This window comes from Dipteris shenzhenensis, chromosome 1 (assembly GCF_047967505.1).
Source record: "Dipteris shenzhenensis isolate YYH24624 ecotype China chromosome 1, Dip_SZ_1.0, whole genome shotgun sequence".
Classification (NCBI taxonomy): domain Eukaryota; kingdom Viridiplantae; phylum Streptophyta; class Polypodiopsida; order Gleicheniales; family Dipteridaceae; genus Dipteris; species Dipteris shenzhenensis.
The window spans coordinates 51,437,615-51,460,734 of NC_141596.1; the positions used below are offsets into that span (position 1 = coordinate 51,437,615).

A 23,120-nucleotide genomic window follows, 5' to 3' on the forward strand; every position below is an offset into this window, starting at 1 on the left:
TACATTCATTGCTTGAGTTCTTTGTGAGGACTTCCATTGTGATTGAGAGAGAAAGTTTCCGTCCATTATTCTTCGTTTGAGAGAGAGAAGTTGAAGGAAAAAGAGAGTCCTCCAATTGTTCTACAACAAGCTTGTGAAAGAACTCCAGCCAGAGAGATCAAGCTTCCAAGGCAACCTCAACAGCACAGCTCATACGGATGGATGAGTTCTTCTCAGAAACTGGAAGCCTTTGCAAGGACTTCCAAGCTATAGTGTTGTGTCTCCTGACAGACCTCCAAGCCTCTCCAACGAGCAACGTGCTCCTTCACGGTCTGCTCCACCGTCTTCAACCGCCAACAACCTCTAGCGCCATACGGCTCTTCCACAGCAACGCCCTCGATGGCATTTCCAGCACGTAATGCATGCAACGTCGACGCTGCTCAAACTCTTTGGGCATCTTCAAAGCTCTCTCCAGCCTCAACGTTTCACCGACCACACTACTACGATGCGCCATTTGGACCTGCAACAAGCAGAGACTCTCGAAAGCATCTATGACCAAAGCACCTGCAAACCGACTACGTAGCTCCAAAGCCCAGCGTCTTCAACGGCTGCTCCGCGCAACAACAACGGGTTCATCGCGGGCTCACGAGCCACCTCCATCGCCATCTACGCTCCAAGAGCTCACGATCGGCTGAATGCGCGATCTCCAAGGCTCTCACAACCACCACAGCCACCGACGGCTCCTTTCTGCGGACTCCCTAGCGGACAGCGCCACCTAGCGAAAAACGCCAGCGCGCCTCATTGAAAACTCCTAGCTTTGACTAAGCCAGGCTCCAGCGCCATCTCCGACGACCGGCCACCTCTCCAAGCAGCCACCGATTCACGACCTCCAAAGCCTTCAGGCTCTTGGCACCCGACGGCCCTTCAACGCCTGGCACAGCAACCGTCTCCTCCGCATGCCCGCACTCTTCAACAGAGCTCCAATCGGCCTCTCCAACGGAAACGACGATGGAATCTTCAAGATTCCGTTGGCATCTCAACAGATTCTGTGAGCTTCTCCAAGCGACACGTGGCAAGATAAGATAGCACGTAGGCTAGGTCTCCAATGTGCCACGTGGCAACCTTATCTCCAAGTGCCACATCATCTGCCACATCAGCACCGGTAGCCACGTCATCAGGCCATGTCACCAGTGCCACATCATCAGGCCATGTCATCATTGACTGCCACGTCATCAGTGACATGTCATCAACCGCATCACCTACCACATCATCAATGACACATCATCAGCCACATCACTTGCCACATCATCAGTGACACGTCATCAGCCACGTCACTTGCCACATCATCAGCCACGTCACTTGCCATGTCATCAGTGACATGTCACCTCTGCCACATCAGCAGTGCCACCTCAGCACTGTCCCCTGCAGGCACAGTCCCTTGCCAGGCACACTGTTCACACACTGCATGTGCACACTCCTACCACCTCAGCACAGAGCTTCATTGGCACACCTCTTGCTAAGCACAATGCCACATCATCACTGCATGTGACTCACAGTGACACATCATCATTGAGCACCATTTGCACTCCTTTTTCCCCTCCACCTAGATCAAGTCGTATCTCTTGATCCAGGAAGAATTTGAGGGTGCTCCAAAAAGGAAAGTCGCTCGTTTCTTCGTGCTCTACGCGCTCGTCACATCACGTGCACATTTTGGTGCAAGTTACACTCACATTTGAGCCTCGCCGACAAAACCACTTCCTTCACGCACATTTGCCTCTACATCGACGCATCTGACCCAGCACTTAAAAAGAACAAAAGAAAAGGAATTATTTGCTGCTCTTTCATCGATCGATGGTTGGTTTAGATCTAGATCAGAGTAGACTAGATCGCCATAGAGGGGACGCTTTGAATTTCCCCAAGTTGCCAATCTAAGCCATGCCCGAAATTCCCGACTAGTACCTACTCGGAGTCAGTCCATATGCTCACATCCGATTTCACATCATTACATTACCTGAAACCTTACGTTCATCAGTTCAGTGAGCAGACTTCAGAGTTCAGAGGCATTGCAGATTGATTCAGTGGGCAGATAGCACTTGATTTCACACACACACATGCCACCATTGTAAAGCCTATTTGGCTATCTCACGGCATTGTGCACATCATTTTTAGCCTTGTAAAGCCTCTTGGCTATTCCCGGCATCATTGCCACAAGCCTTGTAACACAGATCAGATTTTATATATATATTACTGCATTTCTATCTTCACCGACGGTACAGAGATTTCACTTGGCATCTTTAGTGTATTTGCAGTTGATTCATATAGAGTTTTTCAGGACACTTTCTGAGTACATTGTTTGCACCATGTTGACTAGCAACCTCAATCTGGAGGCATCTGCTAAGTTAGACAACTCCAATAATGGTACATGGAAATACCGAATGGAGACCATTCTTGTGCTTCAGGACAAATGGGAGTATGTTGATGGATCTATACCTAGACCATTGGCCGATCCAGCCACCAGTAGCTCTACTCCATCTGTTGTCACAGCACCAGCAACGGAATCTACATCGGGATCTACATCTACACAAACAGTTTCCGCACCAGTAGCAGATCCTGCCATTGCCCAAGCTCAAGTAGAATGGGATAAGAAAGACAAGTATGCCTATCACCTGATCAAGCAGAATGTGCAAGATGTCATGCTAGGACAGCTCAACAGAGTCAAGACATCAAAAGAAGCATGGGATATGTTCGCAGCTCTCTACAAGTCCAAGAACACATCTAGGATTCTCACCCTGAGAAACCAGATCAACCAGAGTTTTCGCAATAGCAGTGAAACCGGTCATGCTTATGTACTCCGCATCAAAGACTACAACAATCAACTTGCAGCAGCAGGAGAGACTATGAATCCCGCAGAAATGGTTCAAGTAATCCTAAATGGACTAGGAGAAGGATATGAGAGTCTAGTCCAGAGTATTGCCATCCAATGGCAAATTCCAACACTGGAAGAACTTCAGTCAGTTCCACTTGGTGAAGAACTCAGGACTCAGGCCATTCAAGCACGTAAAGGTCATTCTAATGATCAAGCATTCACAGCTTTAGACAGAAGCAGAGGCAAAGGCAGAAACAGAGGTAGATCATATCAGAAAAGTGGTCATCATCAACAAAATCAAAGTCAGAATCAGCATTAGCATCAGCATCATCCTCAGCAACATCAAAATCAGCAAAGAGGAAATCATTCCAATCGAGGAAGATTTCAAGGACGAGGGAATGCATCCACCAATAAGTCAAACATCCAGTGCAACTACTGTCACAAGTTTGGACACTATGAAAGAGATTGCCGCAAGAAGCAATACGACCAAGGCGGTCAATCCACGAGGGAATTCCCAAGGAAGAGGAAATCATCGTGGTGGACATTCTAGTCACAGTCATTTTGCAAATGAACATAGAAATATGTTTCTTGCAAGCAAGGAATTGCATACAATGCACCTACACACTGATTTCAATCCCAAAGAGGATTTCATCCATCAAGTCGACCAAGTGGAATAGGATCCTTGGTACATCGACAGCGGTGCATCATCTCATATGACAAATCATCAGGAATGGTTCACAGAAATGAAGCCATTAGAAGGACAAAAGAATGTCATCTACACAGCAGACAATACACCGAATCCGGTTCAAGGGACAGGTGTTATCCCTATGAACAATTTCACTAGTACAAAAGGATTAGTCAAAGATGTGCTCTATGTTCCGAAGCTCAGCAAGAACCTTTTGTCAGTAGGTCAAATGACGGAACACAACTACAAAGTCATCTTCGACGGTGATGAATGCACTACCAGAGACAAATCCAAAAGAGGTCAGCTAGTAGCAAAAGGTGTCAAGGAAGGACGCTTATACAGGATGCTAGCTACAGTACTAGATAAGCATGCCATGTCAGCTCAAATGCAACAGATGCCACTATCTGCAAAATGGCACAAGAGATATGGTCATGTCAACTTCAAGTACTTGTTAGATCTAAGGAATCAGAATATGGCAATTGGGATTCCGAAGCTACAGTTTCTTGGAAAGGTTTGTGAAGCATGCTGCTTCGGCAAACAAAAGCGAACCAACTTTGTCAGAAGTACCTCTCATGCACGAGGTATTTTTGATTTGATTCATACAGATGTATGGGGTTATGCCCAGACCCGCAGCATCAATGGTTCACTTTACTACTTGACCTTCATCGACGACTACAGCAGATATTGTTGGGTCTACTTTCTGAAAGAGAAATCTGAAGTGTTTTCCAGATTTCAAGAATTCAAAGCCATGGTAGAAAACCAAACAGGCAGAAAGATCAAGGTCATGAGATCAGACAGAGGAGGTGAATACATGTCTTCAGCATTCATGAACTTTTGCAAAAATCACGGCATTCGAAGACAATTCACATGTGCAAATACTCCTCAGCAGAATGCAAGAGCTGAAAGGAATAATGGGACTTTAGCAGACAGTGCTAGAGCAATGCTTAGTGAAAAGGATCTTCCGAATCAATATTGGGCAGAAGCAATAGCTACAGCTAACTACTTGCTTAATCGGCTTCCTACCAAACCGATACAAGGTATGACTCCTTATGAAGCATTCACTGGACACAAGCCACGCATTGGGCATCTCCGCATATTTGGTTGCATAGCATATGCCCACATACATGATGATCATCGTAGAAAATTGGATGCCAAGTCACGCAAATGCATCATGGTTGGCTACAGTGAAGAAAGCAAAGCATACAAATTGTATGATCCCATCAACCGCAAAGTCATTATCTCCAGAGATGTAATCTTTGATGAGGAATTAGAATGGAAAACCTCACCTACACAAGAGATAGAAGCATCGACTTCACAGTCATCTATAGAACAGGTTGATGAAGAAGAGCAAGAATAGCCAACAACACCCCAAGCAGCGCCACAGCAGCTTAGACGGTCTACTAGGGAAAGCAGACCACTAGCCAGATTGACATATGCTCAGAAAGGCAAAGCAATTCAGGTGGAAACCACCAACTATGCTCTTATGACTACCATCATGGCTACAGAAGAGCCACTTCGAAGACGCAGTAGATAAGCCAAAATGGAAAACTGCTATGAATGAAGAAATGGATGCTTTGTATAAAAATAACACTTGGGAATTATGCGACCTTCCACTAGGAAAGAAGGCCATAGCCAACAAATGGGTATACAAAGTGAAGTACAATCCAGATGGCAGTATTCAGAGATATAAAGCCAGATTAGTTGCAAAAGGATTTGCACAACAATATGGTCAAGACTATGATGAGACTTATGCTCCAGTAGCAAAGATGGATTCCATACGGTTCTTGATATCACTAGCGACACTCAGCAAATGGAATGTGTATCAGCTCGATGTCAAGAATGCATTTCTCAATGGTTATCTAGACGAGGAAGTCTACATGCAACAACCCGCAGGTTATGTTGAACCAGGAAAGGAGAACAAGGTTTGCCATCTCAAGAAAAGTCTCTATGGCTTAAAGCAACAAGCACCCAGAAGTTGGTACAGCAGAATTGACAAGTATTTTGCTGATCTGGGATACATGAAGTCCAATGCAGATCATACTCTGTACTACAAAGTTCAAGGGGAAGATATTACTATTGCACTTTTGTACATAGATGATCTGATTGTGACAGGAAGCAAGGATAGCTTCATCAAAAAATTAAAACAAGACTTATCTGCAGAGTTCGACATGAAAGATCTTGGACTTATGCACTATTGTCTTGGAATTGAGTTCTGAAGAGATTCAGATAGCACATTCATGAGTCAGCTCAAATATGTTGACAGTCTCCTGAAGAAGTTTCATATGGCAGATTGCAAGATTGCAGCCACTCCCATGGAACAGAGTTTGAAACTTACTAAAGATTCAGAAAAGCCTACAGGCAGCTCATTGGATCTCTTATATATTTGACAATCACATGGCCAGATATTTGTTATGCAGTAAGCTCACTAGCACAGTTTATGGCAAATCCAAAACAGTCTCACTGGAATGCAGCCAAAAGAGTATTGAGATACATCAGAGGTACAAGATAGTTTGGGATAGAATACAGAGGAAGTCATCCACGGTTGCATGGATACTGTGACAGTGACTATGCTGGAGATCATGAGACCAGGAGATCGACACAGGGATATGCATTTTTCCTTGGTCAAGGTGCTATATCATGGTTGTTAAACAAATAGCCATTTTTTTCTTTGTCTTCGACTGAAGCAGAATATAGAGCACTCACTACAGGTGCATGTGAGGCTATATGGCTCAGAAGACTATTGTCAGAAACAGATTACTTTGATGAGTCAAAGCCAACAACAATATACTGTGATAATCAATCGGCTCAAGCATTCGCCAAAAATCCAGTATATCACTCCAAGACAAAGCACATTGATGTCAGAGAGCACTTCATCAGAGAAAGAGTGTTACTTGGTGACATCACACTGCAGCATTGTGATAGCAAAGAGAATGTTGCAGACATCTTTACCAAACCACTCAGTAAAGAGCTATTCAAGAAACACCGACTAGCTCTTGGTTTGATGCAGAGGAAGGACATTCCCATTAAAGGGGTGTGATGGAATGTAATGCTCAGTCCTTCTTCGATTCCCCAGAATCATCATCTTGAGGGAAGGCCTACTTCATGATGTTGATCTTGAGGGAAGGTGTTGAGAGTTCACGCTCAACATCATGTGATCATGTGTGCATAGCACCATCACGTGATCATATGTGCATAGCACTGACCTTATAGAGTGCTATAAAGGAAAGGGTTAGATCCCCTAACCCTAACCCTAAAAGGGTTTGTATATATTCTATTTTTTCAACTAATTCTAGTGTACAGTTAGTCATTTGTGGTGTGCTCTCTAGCTGTGCCCTCTCTCCTCATCTCCACTCTTCTCCTCTCCCCTCTTCATATTTTATCATAACAAACACTCGTGGTCTCCAAATTCCTTAGCAAGCATGTCATCTATACATTCTCTTGCGGCTTTAATCGATGGAGGTGGAATAAGTGGTAAATGGAATATTTTTGCCACCAAGTCTTGAGAGACATACTAATCCATGGGTAGATATCCTCTCATTTTCACAAGAACATAAATTCATCGTCTGCATTAGGGTATCCTCCTCTAGCAATCTATTGCTTGATAGTCTATTATGCCAATTACCCATAGATAGGCTTGGTTTTGTGGTCCTTGATCATCTAAATAGAATTTGAAATCTAAAAAATGTGAGATTCCAAAGGGTAACCATGAAGCTACCTGTTCTACCCCACTAGCTTTGATTCAGTTGCTTCTTCTACTTTTTTTGCATTGCCATTACTTTATCCATCCTGATTGCAGGTTATGTGGAGAGATAAAAGAGACTATATGCTTAAGTGCCATCAATGTAGATACAGTATCATAAATCATTTTTGATGTAGACATTGATCTTTTGACTTCCATAGGAATATTTTCTATCTCCATTTGAGAAACTCTGATTGTGCCTCGCATGTTAATAGCTTGAAACTTTGAAGGGATACTTTTTGCATAATAAAGTTCAGGGTATGTGCCAAGAATATCTTAGACTCACACAAGTTTTGAGTAGCTTTAAATTCAAGTGATTGAACAATGATTGCCACACATGACAAGTGTTATTCATGCAACTACAAAGATCCTATATTATTTGTATTGCTTCTACTGCCTCAAGTACAGTTATCAACTAGTTGTTCACCATTCTTAACTGGTTGTTGACTATTTTTTACACTTTTGCATGGTGTTGTGAATCATCATAGTGCAGATAATGCTTACTTGAGAGAGAGAAGGACATGGAAAAAGGCAATTAACTGTCATCCCACACCTATTCCAATAGCCAGATTTAGACATCTAGTTATGTCGAGAGGGTGCAAGACGATTGGATGGTTTCTTTGTGTTGAGGTGTGGCTATCTTACATGAAAGAGAATTAGAGAAATATCATAAAGTAGATGCACATATCTTGTGGTGTGCACTACTAAGAAACCCAATGTATCATGTGTGTTCAAGGGGTACTTCAAAAACCCCTCAACTAAAATTTTCCCCCCAATAAAAACACCCCTCTTTACTTATAAAATAAGCTTTTTTTTGTAAAGTTGAATTAAAATCCCCCTCATGTTATTGTAATCCAGTGAAATTTTCCCAAAAGATTGAATTAAAATACACCTCCTTTTGAATGCACATGGTACACTAAACTTTTATGAGGTGAACCCCTCGAGGCACATATTGACCCCTAGACCCACTACTCAACCTAGAGGTACTTTAATTTTTTAATATTTGTACGTTATATTGTATCAAAATATTATATCAATTGACATGAATAACACATAAGTGCTTGTGTTTGTCTTACATTGGCAGTATTCATGGCTACACAAGAAGGGATTCAAAATCACGCTAAGGTACAAGAAAATTTCACACTTCTTGGGAGATCCTGAGCACATGATCTAGAGGTGTGAGGGACCAGGTGTTGATAATGTTGTTGCCATCTTGCGGGGAGCTAAACATGTGGATGATGATCACATGGGAGATAAGAATGTGGCATTTAAGGAAACTCCTGAAGTAGTTGATTGATAATTCATATCATGGACCCCATTTTTTAGAAATTGAGGTTATATGATGTTTGCATCAATGATCATGGACTGTTTTAGTCTCGATATTGAAGTAATGTGCAAGTAAAGCGATGTAGTAAGACTTGGTTGCAATGAATCAAAAGTTGTTTTGAGAATTATTTCACATAATGTATAGCATTTATACAGTAGACTATAGTTTTATTTTTTTCTAATGACTGGATGATAGATAGGTGTAAAGATGCCTCCAAAAAAACATGGTCATGCACTAGATGCACCACAAAATTATGTTACTACAATTGAATATCCTAATAAGTAGAATTGCACAATATGTGGAAAATAGCTCATAGGATCAAGCACTAGGATTTGATCTCACTTCTTAGGAGACCCCAAAAATTTGATTGGGAAGTGAACTGACGGAGGCACTGAAGGGATTCTATGAAAACTAGGAGGAGGACAAAAAAGTGTCGAGCACATGATAGATAAGTTATTGTGCATGGAGAATCCCTAAGTGAGGCATCTATTGCTATAACTACATCTATTGACTTAGGTGCTTCCTCACAAGAGATTCCTATGGGCACTCTTGGTGCTTCAACCAAAACATCAAGATGTATGAATGCATCCACGGAGTAAGGACAAGTTCAGAATGTCTCTTCAATATGCAAGACTATGACCAAATATCCTTTGAAGCTTGTTTTAAACACAATGGGATGAAAAATCCCAACAAGACATCTTTGAAGTGATATGTCGTATTGGATGTCCTTTGAATATGGTTCTAAGTCCCCATTGGAAAAATACAATGGCCTTTGTCGCAAGAGCAGGTGTTTCATTTACTATGCCATCTTACCACGTTGTGCGAGATGACATGTTGGATAAGTACTATGATAAGATGAGAAGAGATGCATCAGATTGTGTATGATGGCATGGATAAGACTATTTGCACCGATATGGATGGAAGAATGTGACAATGAGTCTTGTCACCTTCAAAAGTGAGGCACTCCATCTTTCAGTCGATACAAGTGGCCAAGCAAAGACAGGAGAGTATGTTGCTGAACAATGCCAAAAGGTAATTGAAGAGGTGGGGCAGCAAAATGTGATTCAAGTCACCACAAACAATGAAAATAAGTGTAGAAAAGCTGGAAAGATGATAAGTAAATATATCCACAATGATTTGGGCCTCACCATGCTCTTGTCATTGTCTCGACCTAGTACTCAAGGATTGGTACAAGAACTCCGAGACAGTTTTTTAAGATTCCCATGGGCTGAAAGATGGTACTGTATTTTCTTAATCATGAAAGATTTTTTGGCATATTTAGAAACCACCAAGATCCATTGTATAGGATGGAACTTTTAAAGCCTAGCAAGACACACTTTGGTATGAACTATATTGCATTAGAGTGCTTGTTAAAGTTGTAGGATGTTATTACTGAAATATTCTATAGTGCATAGGTAACATTGCGGATAGTTGAATATCACACGGCCAACTTTTGCATGGATTATAATGAGCTCAAAAGTCAATCCATTTCCTCTAGCTTTTGGAAGAGGATTTTAGATGCAGTAGAGGTAATGAAGCCCGTTTGGAATGCCATTCATAAATTAGATGTCAAATGATCAAGTATAGGAAATGCCTACATGGCTTGATGGACTATTGAACGTGACATACTGAAGGAAGGAGACAGCAAAATGAGAGCCATTACACGTTGGCCAAATGTCAACTACTAATGAATTTGTCTGTAAATGGTGGACTCAAGCTCACAACTCAATGCACTATGCTAGTCATGTATTGGATGAGTCAATGGTGGGAATATGATCCTGAAACTAATGCAAAGACTATGAAAACTGGGCATGCATTGTTGGCTACTCTCTTTGAGGACAATAATGAGTATGTAGCAGCCATCAGGGAGTTATCATTCTTTAGAAACAAGGAAGGATTATTTACAAATGTCAAGATACAACAATTGGCAAAGAACATGACTACATGGAGATGGTTGGAAATTGTTGAGGCATTGACACCTCACTTGCAAACATTAGCCTTGAAATTTATCCCACAAAGTTGGTGGCTGAAACTCTTCCTGGTCCTTTGCATGATGCTCCAGTACTAGAGGTTGCTCAACCTGCAAAATCTAATGACAGTGAAAGTATCGATGCTGAAGCTTAATCGATATTTACTATAATTTATATACTTTTACAGTCTTTTAATTAAGTTAAAAATCATGAGTTTTCTTTTTCATGCAAATTACAATATCGTTGCCATAGAGTTCAATTTCAAAAAAATACATTGTCACACATTTTTGGCAGAAAAAACATTCTGTATTAAGGAAAATTTAGTCTCAAATGAGACAATTACAATGTAGCCATATACTCCTCAACTTTAAGGATTGAAACTCAAAATTTCCTTAGCACCATTGCGAGCGGTGAACCGCACGAACAGCCACAAAACCTTTTGATTTAAGATAGGGGCAGTTACAGTTGTAGTGTAAAGTATGACCTCTTTACCTAATGCGAATTATAGTACCATTCCCATAGAGTTTAGTTTTAAAAAAATACATCGGCACATAGTAGAGTTACAAAAAACATCTCTTAAAAAGCAGGGCATCTCCTCAACCCATCCCTTAGGTTCGTACAGGCGGTGAACCACACAAATAACCATAGTGATGGCAATTGTGTAGTAGCACCATGAAGAGGCCACACAAAAGGATGATAAGAATAATGGACCCAAAGCATGAGAGGAGGATTGCAAGCATGGTGAACAAATCTAAAAGTACACAAATCTGATGTTTAAAAATGCAACCCTAAACCACTTCATATACACTTAAACCAACTTTCAACTAACGTGATATGATGTATTAGAAGCACTTCGAAATGCAACACACAAACCACTTTATTTATGTGTAAACAAACTTTCAATTAGCATGATTTGACAAAGACTACATTAGAGAATTTGAGAGCACAATGGACATATGAAAAATTAAAACAATAGGCAAGAAAGTTTCAAAAAGATTTATCCAAGCTTCACATTAATAAATACATATTTGCATGAGTATTCAATAAAGTTATCTACAATCCACACTTTGCGACCTAGCAGTTAGCCAATAAGTTGCCCCAATGCCAAGTGTATCATACAACTCACGTGCCACTAGTGTATTACATGCTACACATGCACTTCTTGTTTTCAATTGTCCACAAGGCACACCAAGTGAAAAAAATGATGGCACAACAACACATAGTACCGAGTGGCTGTATCAAAGAGATCTTGTCAAATAGGATACAAAGGTCCTTCAGGCACATATGTGATAGGAAAAGGAAGGGTGGATGGCTTGCGAGTAGCTAGGTCAATGAAGTCAGGATCTATATCTTGGATGGCTCTGCCCACATTTATATGTTGAAGGGCTTGTTGCGCATCCCTAACTTACCGATGGTAAGTAGTGGCAATGAGTTTGTTATCAGAGCACATTCTTAGTTTCTGGTGTGCTCCCTCTATGCGCAAGCAAGATGTTCAGCTGTTTGACCTCTCACTTGAGATGCTCCTTCTCACTCAAAACATTTTGATGCTCGTGCACTGCATCTTGGACAATTAATGGTGTGAAGGTGAGTTCTTTTCTACGAGTGCCATGAGCAGGTGCTACTACTCCCTCTTCCAAGTTCATGAAAACTTCAGAATGTGTAGACAATATAAAAGTGAACCTCAAACCTAACTCACAAATAGATTGAAACAAAAATCACAATAGATGGTGGAAATTTCTATCTGAGGATGGACTTCCAATGTCTGAAGGCAGTGATGCAACCACACGAACTAGTGGAGGTGCACTCCATGCAAGCTCATGTGTTTGCGGCTTGTCAACAAAGTCCACAAGATGACGGGAAGCTGACCCAACACAAATTTTGTATACAACATCTTCACAAAGTATTGTTGAATACAACTGCTATGTGGTGATCTTACTACACCATGTCATAAAGAAAACATGCATTCTCATGCATAGCTTGGTGTGTGCATTGTTTTATGGGCCATCTCTCATGGGCCCATTGAGAGACTCTCCACACCGATGGCAACTACTCAATGATGATAGCCTCATGAATGTGTCTCACTTTCCAACCATTCGAGTCATGGTAGGAGCTTTCTTGTGCAACTGCAATTGTGCAACTGCAACCGTGCAACTGCAACCGCCTCTGCCCTCCTACTCTCGTGCCATGTAGCATCGATGATGTCCATTAAGTACTTCATTGCACTTTTTGAGCAAGATTCTTGGCCTCGGGCCTCAAAGGTAGCTTGTGTATATGGTGTGTGTGAGGACAATGCCATATTGCATAAAACTGACAAAAGCCTAGCGGTAGCATAAAATTTATAGAAAATACCATGAAAACCATGAAATTGGTGTGTAGAATGAGGAGTTTCTATCCGAGTAGGCTTGAATGAAATAACACAACATAATTAGCTACACATGAGCATGTTGAATGAAATGTAATTAGAAACACGTGAAGCATCCATTCCTAGTTATCAAATGCGTAAGATGAAATTTTGAGCGGGCTTGAATGAAATAACATAGCACAATTAACAAAGATGGAATTGTGATTGCTGCTCATGCACATTATTTATTGAAGGTGGAGTTTTGATTGATGAAAAGAGCATGTAGGACTTAACATTTGCAAAATAGTGGACTTACATTGTGAAAGGACTTACATTGATGAAGTAAAATTTTGTACAACCCAAAGAGTTTCATTTCAAATCCAAAGTGTAGTAAAATCTTCATCTCTTCTGTGCGTTGCAAAGCCTCTTCTTCATTGTCCATGTGTGCATGGATTTTATTCAAATTTTAGTCCATGGAGGCACATGCCTTGAGGTTGTCGTGCATAAATTTATTTTTGCAATCAAGAGAGGGTCTCACTACAATGTCATTCTTAGCAATATTTTGACCATACTGATCAGCATCATAAATTAATTTGGTGATTTTGACAAAATATGAAGAGGGGAGAGGAGAAGAGTGGAGATGAGGAGAGAGGGCACAGCTAGAGAGCAAACCACAAATGACTAACTGTACACTAGATTTGGTTGAAAAAATAGAATATATACAAACCCTTTTAGGGTTAGGGTTAGGGGATCTAACCCTTTCCTTTATAGCACTCTATTGGGTTAATGCTATGCACATATGATCACGTGATGGTGCTATGCACACATGATCACATGATGTTGAGCGTGAACTCTCAACACCTTCCCTCAAGATCAACATCATGAAATAGGCCTTCCCTCAAGATGATGATTATGGGGAATCGAAGAAGAACTGAGCATTACATTCCATCACACCCCTTTAATGGGAATGTCCTTCCTCTGCATCAAACCAAGAGCTAGTCGGTGTTTCTCGAATAGCTCTTTACCGAGTGGTTTGGTAAATATGTCTGCAACATTCTCTTTGCTATCACAATGCTGTAGTGTGATTTCACCAAGTAACACTCTTTCTCTGATGAAGTGCTCTCTGACATCAATGTGCTTTGTCTTGGAGTGATATACTGGATTCTTGGCCAATGCTTGAGCCGATTGATTATCGCAATATATTGTTGTTGGCTTTGACTCATTAAAGTAATCTATTTCTGACAATAGTCTTCTGAGCCATATAGCCTCACATGCACCTGTAGTGAGTGCTCTATATTTTGCTTCCAGTCGAAGACAAAGAAACAGTTTGTTGTTTGTTTGACAACCATGAAAATGCATATCCTTGTGTCGATCTCCTAGTCTCATGATCTCCGGCATAGTCACTGTCATAGTATCCATGCAACCATGGATGACTTCCTTTGTATTCTATCCCAAACTGTCTTGTACCTCTGATGTATCTCAAGACTCTTTTGGCTGCATTCCAGTGAGATTGTTTTGGATTTGCCATAAACTGTGCTAGTGAGCTTACTACATAACAAAATATTTGGCCGTGTGATTGTCAGATATATAAGAGATCCGATGAGTTGCCTATAGTACCTGTCAATGACTGTAGGCTTTTTTGAATCTTTAGTAAGTTCCAAACTCTGCTCCATGGGAGTGGCTGAAATCTTGCAGTCTGCCATATGAAACTTCTTCAGGAGACTGTCAACATACTTGAGCTGACTCATGAATGTGCTATCTGAATCTCTCCAAAACTCAATTCCAAGACAATACTTGAGCTTGCTTTAAGCCGTAGAGACTTTTCTTGAGATGGCAAACCTTATTCTCCTTTCTTGGTTCAACATAACCTGCTGGTTGTTGCATGTAGACTTCCTCGCCTAAATAACCATTGAGAAATGCATTCTTGACGTGGAGCTGATACACATTCCATCTGTTGAGTGTCACTAGGGATATCAAGAACTGTATGGAATCCATATTTGCTACTGGAGCATAAGTCTCATCATAGTCCTGACCATATTGTTATGCAAATCCTTTTGCAACTATCTGGCTTTGTATCTTTGAATACTTCCATTTGGATTGTACTTCACTTTGTATACCCATTTGTTTGCTATGGCCTTCTTTCCTAGTGGAAGGTCACATAATTCCCAAGTATTATTGTTATACAAAGGATCCATTTCTTCATTCATAGCAGTTTGCCACTCTGGCTTGTCTACTGCATCTTCGAAGTACACTGGCTCTTCTGTAGCCATGATGGTAGTCATAAGAGCATAGTTGGTGGTTTCAACTTGAATTGCTTTGCCTTTTTGAACATATGTCAATCTGGCTGGAGGTCTGCTTTCCCTAGTAGACCGTATGAGCTATTGTGGCTTTGCTTGGGGTGTTATTGGCAATTCTTGCTCTTCTTCATCAACCTGTTCTGTAGATGACTGTGAAGTCGGTGCTTCTATCTCCTGTGTAGGTGAGGTTTTCCATTCTAATTCCTCATCAAAGATTACATCTTTGGAGATAATGACCTTGCGGTTGATGGGATCATACAATTTGTATGCTTTGCTTTCTTCATTATACCCAACCATGATGCATTTGCTTGACTTCGCATCCAATTTCCTGCGATGATCATCATGTATGTGGGCATATGCTATGCAACCAAATATGCGGAGATGCCCAATGTGTGGCTTGTATCCAGTGAATGCTTCATAAGGAGTCATACCTTGTATCGTTTTGCAGTAGGAAGCCAATTAAGCAAATAGTTTGCAGTGGCTATTGCTTCTGCCCAATACTAATTTGGAAGGTGCTTTTCACTAAGCATTTCTCTAGCACTGTCTGCTAAAGTCCCATTCTTCATTTTAGCTCTTGCATTCTGTTGAGGACTATTTGCACATGTGAATTGTCTTCAAATGCCATGATTTTTGCAAAATTTCATGAATGCTGAAGACATGTATTCACCTCCTCTATCTAATCTCATGACCTTGATCTTTCTGCTTGTCTGGTTTTCTACCATGGCTTTGAATTCTTGAAATTTGGAAAATGCTTCAGATTTCTCTTTCAGAAAGTAGACCCAACAATATCTGTTGTAACTTCGTCGATGAAAGTCAAGTAGTAAAGTGAACCATTGATGCTGCGGGTCTGGGCATAACCCCATACATTTGTATGTATCAAATCAAGAATACCTCATGCACGAGAGGTACTTCTGCCAAAGTTGGTTCGCTTTTGTTTGCCAAAGCAGCATGCTTTGCAAACCTTTCCAAGAAACTGTAGCTTCGGAATCCCAATTGCCATATTCTGATTCCTAAGATCTAACAAGTACTTGAAGTTGACATGACCATATCTCTTGTGCCATTTTGCAGATAGTGGCATCTATTGCAGTTGAGCTGACATGGCATGCTTATCTAGTACTGTAGCTAGCATTCTATATAAGCATCCTTCCTTGACACCTTTTGCTACTAGCTGACATCTGTTGGATTTGTCTCTCATAGTGCATTCATCACTGTCGAAGATGACTTTGTAATTGTGTTCCATCATTTGACCTACTGACAAAAGGTTCTTGTTGAGCTTCGGAACATAGAGCACATCTTTCACTAATCCTTTTGTACCAGTGAAATTGTTCATAGGGATAACGCCTATCCCTTGAACTAGATTCGGTGTATTGTCTACTGTGTAGATGACATTTTTCTTTCCTTCTAATGGCTTCATTTCTGTGAACCATTCCTGATAATTTGTCATGTGAGATGATGCACCGTTGTCGATATACCAAGGATCATGTTCCACTTGGTCGACTTGATAGCTGAAATCCTTTTTGGGATTGAAATTAGTGTCTGGGTACATTGTATCAGTCTGATGCATTTCGTCGCTTGCAATAAACATATTTCCATGTTTATTTGGAAAATGACTGTGACTAGAATGTCCACCACGATGATTTCCTCTGCCTCAGGAATTCCCTCGATTACTACTGGACTGATCGCCTTGGTCGTATTGCTTCTTGCGACAATCTCTTTCATGGTGTCCAAACTTGTGACAGTAGTTGCACTGATTGTTTGACACGTTGGTGGATGCATTCCCTCGTTCTTGAAATCTTCCTCGGTTGGAATGATTTCCTCTTTGCTGATGCTGATGCTGATGCTCACTTTGATTTTGTTGCTGATGATGACCACTTTTCTGATATAATCTACCTCTACCTCTGCCTCTGCCTCTGCCTCTGCTTTTGTCTGAAGCTGTGAATGCTTGATCATTAGAATGACCTTTACGTGCTTGAATTGCTTGCGTCCTGAGTTCTTCACCAAGTAGGACTGACTGAAGTTCTTCCAGTGTTGGAATTTGCCGTTGTATGGCAATACTCTGGACTAGATTCTCGTATCCCTCTCCTAGTCCATTCAGAATGACTTGAACCATTTCTGCGGGGTTCATTGTCTCTCTTGCTGCTGCAAGTTGATTGTTGTATTCTTTTATGCGGAGTACATAAGCATGACCGGTTTCGTTGTTGTGAAAACTCTGGTTCATTTGCTTTCTTAGTGTGAGAATCCTGAATGTGTTCTTAGACTCGTAGAGAGCTGCGAACATATCCCATGCTTCTTTCGATGTCTTGACTGTGTTGAGCTATTCTAGCATGACATCTTGCACATTCTGCTTGATCAGATGATAGGCGTACTTGTCTTTCTTATCCCATTCTGCCTGAGCTCGGGCAATGGTAGGATCTACTACTGGTGCGGAAACTATTTGTGTAGCTGTAGATCCAATTGTAGATCCCGCTGCTGGTGTTGTGACAATAGATGGAGTAGAGCTACTTGTGGCTGGATCGGCCAATGGTCTAGGTGTAGACCCATCGACATACTCCCATTTGTCCTGAAGTACAAGAATGGTCTCCATTCAGTATTTCCATGTACCATAATTGGAGTTGTGTAACTTAGTAGATGCCTCCAGATTGAGGTTGCTAGTCATAGACATGGTGCAAGAAATGTACCCAAAAGTGTCGTGAAAATCTTTGTATGAATCAACTGCAAATACACTGACTGTGCCAAGTGAAATCTTTGAGCTGTCGGTGAAGATAGAACTGCAATATATAAAATCTATGATCTGTATTACAAGGCTTGTGGCAATGATGCCGGGAATAGCCAAGAGGCTTTACAAGGCTGAAATGATGTGCACGATGCTGTGAGATAGCCGAATAGGCTTTACAATGGTGGCATGTGTGTGTGAAATCAAGTGCTATCTACCCACTGAAACAATATGTAATGCCTCTGTACTCTCTGAAGTTTGCTCACTAAACTGATGAACATAAGGTTTCAGGTAATGTAATGATGTGAAACCGTATGTGAGCGTATGGACTACTCCGAGTAGGTACTAGTCAGGAATTTCCGGCATGGCTTAGATTGGCAACTTGGGGAGATTTAAAGCGTCCCCTCTATGGTGATCTAGCCTACTCTGATCTATATCTATACCAACTGTCGATCGATGAAAGAACAGTAAATAATTCCTTTTCTTTTGTTCTTTTTAAGTGCTGTGTCAGATGCTCGATGTAGAGAGAAATGTGTGTGAAGGAAGTGGTTTTGTTGGCGAGGCTCAAATGTGAGTGTAACTTGCACCAAAATGTGCGCCTGATGTGACAACGCGTACAGCACAAAAAAACGAGCGACTTTCCTTTTTGAAGCACCCTCAAATTCTTCCTGGATCAAGAGATACGACTTGATCTAGGTGGAGGGGCAAAAGGAGTGCAAATGGTGCTCAATGATGATGTGTCACTATGGGTCACATGCAGTGTGATGTGGCACTATGACTACCAAGAGGTGTGCCAATGGACATTTGTGCTGAGGTGGCTGTGGCCATGAAGTGACTGTGGAGCACTGTGTGTGCCTGCAGGGGTCAGTGCTGATTGGGTGCTGATTGGACAGCTGAGGTGGCACAAATGATGATGTCAGTAGATGATGTGGTAATAATGACATGGCAGTGATGACATGGCTATGCTGATGTGGCAGATGAGCTGGTAGCGTGACGTGTCTATGATGACATGGCACAAGTGACGTGGCAGATGACATGTCAGATAAGGTTGACATGGCACATGCTAATGTGGTAGATTGACTTTGACTCACACATGGCAGTCGGTGACAACTAGCAGATAAGCTGATGATGTGGTAGCTTCATGGGGCTGCTGACATGTCACTTAGAGTGACGTGGCAGATAGGGTGCCATGTGTCACAATTGTGACCAAACCACCTAACCAAGGTTGACGGAACCTAACCCTGGTTAGCTCCTATCTGCAACATATCAGTCTGAGAGCAAGAGAGACTCTAAGTAGGAAGACGACGACGAAATGGCCACTTGGAGAAGATGATGGCAAAGAGACAATCTGTCATTGTGTCGTTGCATGCAGGGAGCTCATTTTGGAGTTGCGGCGTTTCACCATCTTCTTCACCTTCAAGCTTGCAAGCTCACAGCCGTTTGAGTGATGCTTCGATGTTGTAGAAGACGTCGAAGCCCGTGGAGGTAAGGAGGCCATTTGGAGCTTCATTGCAGGAATGAAAGAGCGCTGGAGTGCTAGAAGGAACCTTAGAGCTTCTTAGTATAGTCGGGTGGAGAGGCTATCACTGGAGCGCTCGCTGAATAGAGAGGCAAGGTTGGAGCATTGGCCATCTTGCATGATGGAGCGTTGGAAGGTGCTGTAGGGAGGCCGTCTAGGAAGGCACGCGGCTGAGAGTAGAAGGCCGTGGGTCGCACTCGAGGTGAAGTGTTGTTTCTTCGGGATTGCCCACAAGTCTGTTGCAGAAAGGAGCGCGGTAGGATGGCCTGTTGTCAGAGGGTCACCCGTGAAGCTATTGTTGGGGGGTCGTCCATGGAGCAGTTGATGCTGAGAAGCCGCCTTTACTGGGGAGCCATCATTTTACAAGCTGAGAGCGTGGAGTAGAGGCCTTGCAGATAGTCATTGAGGCGGTTAAGGAGCTAGCTACTGGTGATGCAAGTGCTGCTGGAGACCTTTGTAGTTTGGAGAGGCGTCTGGCTTTCCAAACTATGAGAACTATGAGTTTTGCTTGCCTTGTAGTAGGCCGTGCTTGCTGTTGCATGAGCAAGAGTTAGAGGGTTGCTTATGCGTTGCTAGCTCTCTCAATGAAGCATGTCTCTCAACATGTCTCCCTCTCACAGCAGAAATCTCTCAAGAAGGCTCTACCTATTTTTCTCACAAACACTTGAAGAAGATCACTCTCTCTTGCTTTCAATCAAAAAACTCTCGCAGTGGAGTTGAATGGATGGAAATCTTTCCAATGAATGGAAATTCTCTATCAAAGAAAGTGAAGGTTCTCTCAACAGAAGAGAACACTCAATCTCTCTTGATCTCTCAATCTCTCAATCACTCTCACAAGAAGGATGGCATCTCAGCAGAAGGCAAAACCATGCTCTGATACCATGACAAAATATGAAGAGGGGAGATGAGAAGAGTGGAGATAAGGAGAGAGGGCACAGCTAGAGAGCACACCACAAATGACTAACTATACACTAGATTTAGTTGAAAAAATAGAATATATACAAACCCTTTTAGGGTTAGGGTTAGGGTTAGGGGATCTAACCCTTTCCTTTATAGCACTCTGTTGGGTTAGTGCTATGCACATATGATCACGTGATGGTGCTATGCACACATGATCACATGATGTTGAGCGTGAACTCTCAACAGATTTCTCCAAATAACCAACCCACAGCATAATAGCCGGTGTGAGGTGACCACTTGGGCCCGTTGTTCTTGGGGCTGCCTCTTCCCTACAATAAAGTTTTAGAGCAAACCAAGAAAATCTTGCACATGGAGCACATCTGGGATCTTGTGTCTCACGACTCTCTGTCCAATGCAATGAGCTTCCACAACAAGACAAAGCACCCATAGACGCGCACACAGACGTGTTTATTGAACTAAATAAAAAACTTACGGGCGCATCTATTTGCGCGTCTATTTTCACGTCTGGAGACCCACGTCTACTAGCACGTCTATATAGCAGACACACGCGCGTATAGACATGCATTTAGATGCTTAAATAGACGCTCTTATAAACGTGTTTATAGACGCAAAAATAGACGCTTGTCGAACAGACAGACGCGTATATAGACGCATTTATAGATGCATTGATAGATGCGCTTTATAATATTTTTTTTAAAATTTACAGAATGCTGTGTATGTTGTGTATGCTATATAGTTACAAGAATCCCATTTCCACATTATGTAATTCAATTCTTACAGCCAATGCAATCGCATTTTAATTACAATTCCAAATAAAACATTACAACTCCAAAACGCAATAAAATTGAAAGCTCAAAAAGTGCTTGTATGTACATATAGCACGAAGCTAAGCCACGTCATGTGGCTTCAAGTACAAAAAATAAGGAAGCTAAGCCACGTCATGTGGCTTCAAGTACAAAAAATAAGAGAAGTGTATATACAAGAGGCACGAAGCCAAGCCAGTGGCTTTAAGTACAAAAAAGAGTAGCTAGCACTACTTCTACGACTAATCCTCGCTACCTTCCATGCTCCCTTCTGTGCTCCCTTCTGCACTCCCTTCTGCGCCTCCTTCCTCGTCTTTCTCGTCGTCTTGTGCACGGGCCTGTAAACAAGGGACAACATATATCAATGTATGAAAAATCAAATCTTTACTTATTATATTGGCATTATTTAATTACTTTCAAATACCTCGGGGACCGCTCCAGTAGCCCGGATATACTGCTCCTTAGTAATCAACCCGTCATCATAGAAGTGCCTCCATGTATCTCCTCTGCGATGGTGGCAGTGGTAGGCTGTCTCCACAGGAGTAGGGTATCTGCCCACGATCTCAAGCTACAAGACGACACAATTTGCGGAGGGATTAGTACAAAGAAACAACCTCCTAATAAACTACATAAGCAATATAATTTGAGATCGATACTTACAAATTGGGCCTCCTATGAATCAACACCCCCTGCTCCAAAATGCGCGCTTCCATATTCCTCCATCTGGATCCTTCGTGCCTCCACGTGCTACAGACTGGGGTCCTCCCTCGCTGACTTCATTGCTTTCTTCCACTCACGCTTGTGAGCGGTGTGGGGTGGGCCCCTTGGTGGTTGACCTCCCTCGAGCTTGGCAATCTCTGCTAGTGCCTGCCTCTTAAAAGCGAAGATCTTTTATTGCCAAGTATCATAATAATCTTTGACTTGGCCCATTTATTTGTGAACTGGCGATTGGGGGGGTTAGGATACCTAGAACGAACAGCAGTGAGGGTCTCATCAGCCAACCTCTTTGGCTGGTCTTTGAAGTGGATAAAGCAATCTCTATAATTGTTAGCAATTACAGAGCGCATGAAGGCCATGATGTCCTTCCCCCGCACATCCATCAAGATGCCTCCTGTCTAAGTGATGTCATAGAATATCGTACCATCACCCGAAGGCACGTCTAAATCATCTAAATCATCATTGTCCCCACCGCCACCCCTCCCAAAGCACTGTGCCATGCATCCCCCACCGCTTTCCCTGCTACTACACCCTGCTACTGTGTCGTTTCAAGCTCGTACGTTGGCCACTCGTAGCTGGAGACTGCACGGGACTACGTTGACCACTCGTAGCTGGAGAACTGAGTCTCGACTGCACAGGAGTACATCGACGGCTCTGCGAGACAGAAGGACCTCTTGACGGCATGGGGGAAGGGGCATAAGACGGCATGGCAGAAGGGGCATAAGACGGCATGGGGGAAGGGACATAAGACGGCATGGGGGAAGGGGCATAAGATGGCATGGGAGATGGGCCTACGCTGTGTAGCCGGCTGGGCTGTGCTGACTCCGCTGGGGTGATCTCAGCTGGTGTGGGGTGGTTTGGAGTCTGTAGTGCCGACTCCTGGGGGGTGTTTAAAGTACCTGTCATATACCCGTATAACTCTGCAAGACTAGGAGGGTGCCCTAAAAGGTTATATAAGTCCTTCCAAATAGAATCCCGAGGATCAGGTGAGCTAGAAGCGCTTCCTGGCCACATGTTGATGAACTGGAAAAAAGAAAAAAAATCTATTACTGATGAGCTAAGAAGAAAGGGGAAGGGAAGAGAGGATTACTAACTGTCGAAGCGCGTCTATAGACGCGTCTGATTAGCGCATCTATTTTTGTGTATAACAGCGCGTCTATAGACGCGGCTGTCTGCGTCTGTAAATAGGCTAGACGCGCGTTTAGACGCGCCTGTAGATGCGGTTTTAGATGCGCTCTGAGAC

The 23,120-nt window shown here is 42.4% G+C and overlaps 1 protein-coding gene across 1 annotated transcript in view; it reads right to left on the reverse strand.

The window, feature by feature from the left end:
- Nucleotides 1-800: 800 nt before the first annotated feature.
- LOC147905998 (microbial Terpene synthase-like protein 13) overlaps nt 801-23,120 on the reverse strand; it is a 30,867-nt gene continuing 8,547 nt past the window's right edge. Inside the window, exon 2 of the mRNA XM_087382460.1 lies at nt 801-994. Coding sequence (XP_087238586.1) covers nt 801-994 — 194 coding nt within the window. The remainder of the gene's footprint in view (nt 995-23,120) is intronic.